The sequence below is a fragment of the Sinocyclocheilus grahami genome, unplaced genomic scaffold, assembly GCF_001515645.1.
Source record: "Sinocyclocheilus grahami isolate Dianchi unplaced genomic scaffold, SAMN03320097.WGS_v1.1 scaffold56.1, whole genome shotgun sequence".
Classification (NCBI taxonomy): Eukaryota; Metazoa; Chordata; class Actinopteri; order Cypriniformes; family Cyprinidae; genus Sinocyclocheilus; species Sinocyclocheilus grahami.
Window position 1 is genome coordinate 3,286,530 of NW_015505235.1, and position 2,398 is coordinate 3,288,927.

The window sequence follows — 2,398 nt, forward strand, 5'->3', positions numbered from 1 at the left end:
AAAGTTATTTCATAACATGAGATTGAGCAAAATGCTCCATCCGCTTGGACAGATAAAATAAGCGTCAGCTATGTCCAGAACCGTCGTCCTACTGCTTACAGGCATTGCATTTGTGCTAAATACCTTTGACGCTCCAAATTTGTCCTGTTCAGGTGAAAAAATCTGGGAAGATTTTTTTAAAGGGGTTCTCAGACTACTTGTGCATGACAGGCTTCACATACTATCGCCTGCAAACTGACGCAAAGACGTGTCTGGACATGCAGAGACTCACATTCTCTTTCCAAAGTTTCAAAAAGACACTGGGATTTTATGATCCATGACTTCAGTGACTAATACAAATAACATCAAAAAACAAAATAATGTTCCTGTCCCCCCCTTTCCCAATACCTCCCCCTACACCTCTCTCTCTCTTCAGACTCCCTCTGGTTTGCTGTTGACACCCAGTCCTCTCCTGTCCTCCATTCATTTCTGGAGCAGCCTGAGTCCCGTAGCCCCTCTCAGCCCAGCCAGGCTACAGGGCCACGGGTCACTCTTTCAGGTACACACAAAACATTCTCAAACCTATAAAAAGAGGAATCTGAATGTGAGGATGTGTATTTGTAGTGACATTTGAGTGTGTTTTAGAAACTGATTCGCTTGTCTGTTTTGGGAGCGTGTTTGTGTTTGGTGTCATGTTTCAGCTTTCATGTGAGCGAGAGGGGAAATCCTGTGGATACTTCCTGTTCTGGCCCGGGGGAGAGTGAGTGTGTAGGGAGGTGTGTGTGTGTGTGAGTGAGCGAACAAAAAAGACAGAACGCAAACTGTATATTTATGCTCATCTCTCTTTTTGAGGGGAGGGTCCAGTCTTTACTGTAAACATCGCTAGCCAGCAGGAAACCATTAAGGTAACCACAAGCGACTGCTTGGCTCCGCCTTTACAGGAATAGTGACAGTTCGTGATGTGGACTTTTACTACCGCACACACACACACAGACGTACACTCACTCCCCCACTCTCACTTCCTCCCTGGGCGGCCGTAGTGGGAGATTTCTGGTTGGTCACATGATTGTCGTTCCTGCCGTTTTTTGGCTGCAGTGGAAAACTTTTGTGGCACATCTGGCTTTTTTTCTTTCACAGTGCAATTCTTCTTTGGGTTTTTTTTTTGTTGATTGTCTATACCTGTAAAACATATACCAGGAAAAATAGATGCTTTTGAGATGTTTTTGAGTCAATCCGGAAAATGGCTTTACTGGTGTGTGTGTGTGTGTGTGTGTGTGTGTGTATTAGGGTTTGGAAATAAGCTACAGATGTTTCCTCTTTGGATATGGGGGGAAAACAGCTTCCTGTTAAAAAAGGGACGTACACTCACTCCCCCACTCTCACTTCCTCCCTGGGCGGCCGTAGTGGGAGATTTCTGGTTGGTCACATGATTGTCGTTCCTGCCGTTTTTTGGCTGCAGTGGAAAACTTTTGTGGCACATCTGGCTTTTTTTCTTTCACAGTGCAATTCTTCTTTGGGTTTTTTTTTTGTTGATTGTCTATACCTGTAAAACATATACCAGGAAAAATAGATGCTTTTGAGATGTTTTTGAGTCAATCCGGAAAATGGCTTTACTGGTGTGTGTGTGTGTGTGTGTGTGTGTGTGTATTAGGGTTTGGAAATAAGCTACAGATGTTTCCTCTTTGGATATGGGGGGAAAACAGCTTCCTGTTAAAAAAGGGAGGGGGTGATAACTGAAAAAGACTCTGTGTCTGTGTGTATAGTCAGCTCTCACATAACAGGAAGTTCCTCTCCTAGCGCTACCTTGATGGACTACAAGCGTGTTTGTTTTGTGAACCACAAAGACAGGGTGTTTAGTTTTTTCCTCATAGAGTTGTATTACGGAGATATTTACAGAAACTTAAGAAATGCCCAGGTATTCTTTCAAAAATCTATAGTAGTAAATTAAATGGCTTTTTTTTTCTTTGTTCTTTTTTGAAGCCCAATTTTAAGTACACTTTATGGTGGCATTTGTTGTACTGAATTCAATTTATGGTATTTTTAGAAATGAAAGAAGGTAAATAATTTAACCATTTAATAAAACATTCATTTCTGTATTGCAGGAATAAGATTTCTGGGGAAAATGTCGTCACAATACCAAAATCAGTCCTACAGGCTTATTTATGTATTTGTTTGTATCTTTATTAGGTTAAAATAAAATAAACATTTAAACATAATATAATAATTAAAATAACAATACTGCTACTAATAGTAATAATAGCACATATAAGGACACATGTCCATTTCACCTGAAAACCAGAAATAACAAACTAAATAAATAAATATATAAACAACCGTATAAATAAATAGTAAAAATAATAATAATAATAATAATAAATGAAATGCAGGTAGTATTTAACCTCAAAATCTAAATTAATTA

General features: G+C 39.4%; 1 protein-coding gene across 1 annotated transcript in view; it reads left to right on the forward strand.

Moving 5' to 3' along the window:
• Positions 1–2,398, forward strand: part of LOC107584046 (ETS domain-containing protein Elk-3-like) — a 23,477-nt gene that overhangs the window by 19,349 nt on the left and 1,730 nt on the right. The window contains exon 8 of the mRNA XM_016270449.1: positions 327–538. Within this exon, the coding sequence (XP_016125935.1) occupies positions 327–538 (212 nt within the window). The remainder of the gene's footprint in view (positions 1–326; positions 539–2,398) is intronic.